The 1703-nt window shown below is 38.2% G+C and overlaps 1 protein-coding gene across 1 annotated transcript; it reads right to left on the bottom strand.

The window, feature by feature from the left end:
* Positions 1-207: 207 nt before the first annotated feature.
* LOC113097020 (uncharacterized) lies at positions 208-1336 on the bottom strand. The gene has a single exon (XM_026262253.1). The coding sequence runs from the start codon at positions 1273-1275 to the stop codon at positions 208-210; it is 1068 nt and encodes a 355-aa protein (XP_026118038.1). The 5' UTR covers positions 1276-1336.
* Positions 1337-1703: the final 367 nt, after the last annotated feature.

Raw genomic sequence — 1703 nt, 5'->3', positions numbered from 1 at the left:
TCTCACCGTCATGTCAGTCCAAACTTGTATAGTTTTTTTTTCTTCTGATGATCAATGATTTATTTTGGAGAATGTTGGTAACCGGACAGTTGATGGTAACCAAAAGACTATGGAAGTCTGATTACTATCAACTGTCTGATAACCAACATTCTCCAAAATAAATCATGAGGGAGAGTTAATGAAATCAACATTTCATTTTAAAATAACTTATTTATCTGCTTCACGGATCAGATCACCACGCAAATTCACTAAAGCTGCACATATACGCAGAATTTTATCTATCTTTGGCATAAGGGTGATAGGCAAGGTTTGTGATAACACCTTGTATACTTTCAGTCTCCTAATTGCACGTTCAACATGTATCCTTACATTTGCAATCCTGCGGCTACATGTGACTTTTTCTTCTGTTAGCTGCATTTTGTTGGCAAAGTGAGGAATTATCATATTGACTTTTCTTTCAAACAACAAGTCTCTAATCAAAAAACCCCTGTCCACCATCACTTCATCTCCTGGATGGAGGTATTCGAGAATGCCAGAATCACACGTGATGAATTTGTCACTACAGCGTCCCCCATATGCTGCAGATATAAACATTACTAGACCACATGGTGCAATAGCCACTAAATACTTGATGGTGTTGCAAGCATAGTAGTGGCTGTATGATTCAGACCTTGAGTCTAGGTTCCCTGGTCTTTGGACTTCACTTTCACTGCAGTCTAAGATACAGGTAACATTGGGATAATGTTGCTTGTATGCCTCTGGTGTTGTGGCCCTGATTGTTTCTTTGGGAAGCCATGGTATCAGTTCCTTCAAGACTGCAGCCATGGTGTCAATCCAAAAAGAAATTATTCTGCTCACTTGACTCACTGATATACGGAATCGAATGGCAAGATCTTCTATCAAAAGGTTTAATTTCAGCTTCATTAGTGTGAGCAAGATTTGCTGTTCAATTTCAGTCTGGTAAGCCAGATTCTCATGGGGACGCAGAACAGCTACAAGGGTATGAAATGTGTGGAGAGGGAGCCCAGTGTAGAGATTTGAGTCATAGTCATTCATCAGAGTTAGAGGCTTGAATGTATCGCACTGCGTTGACTGGTTTACATAAGTTATACTGTGTTGTCTCTTAATATAACAATGCTCCTCGAAGATGTGGTCTTCCCACTGTGTTCCAACAGAGGTAAAGGTTTTCGATGTACAGCTGCTGTCATCAACATCTGTTTGCTTGGGACTGGGGACAGATGCAAGACTCTCTTCTACAGGTCTCATTTCATCCATTCCATGCTGCTCTGGGTTAACACCAGCTCCTGTAAATACAGAAAAGGCATTATACAGTGAAGCATCTAAAATCATATGGGTTATTATATGGTACAGGGTGAGTTTCTATTTTTAGAAAATGATTAATTACAAAAAATGTATTAACTAATTAATTTTAGGATATAAAATGCAGAATTCTGGTTTAGCACTAACACACTTTTAATTGGCATTGTATGAAAGACAAAATGCTGACTTTCCAAATTTTGTAAACCAAAATGAGTTTATGAACAACTACGTTTAGGTATTATTTTGTTAAATGTTGTGATTTGAGCTGCAATATGGTGAACTCTCCACTGAAAGAAACTGACACTGACACACTGATATCAGTGCCTTTGTTTTGTCTCAAGATGCTTACCAGTAATGTAATTTCTAAGGCGCGTTTATAAAAA

Source organism: Carassius auratus, unplaced genomic scaffold (genome assembly GCF_003368295.1).
Source record: "Carassius auratus strain Wakin unplaced genomic scaffold, ASM336829v1 scaf_tig00216070, whole genome shotgun sequence".
NCBI classification, from domain to species: Eukaryota; Metazoa; Chordata; class Actinopteri; order Cypriniformes; family Cyprinidae; genus Carassius; species Carassius auratus.
This window is presented reverse-complemented; position numbering and strand designations above follow the sequence as displayed.

Excerpts from the sequence above, each read along its gene's own strand:
- LOC113097020 (XM_026262253.1), bottom strand. The coding sequence starts at position 1,275 with ATGGATGAAATGAGACCTGTAGAAGAGAGTCTTGCATCTGTCCCCAGT.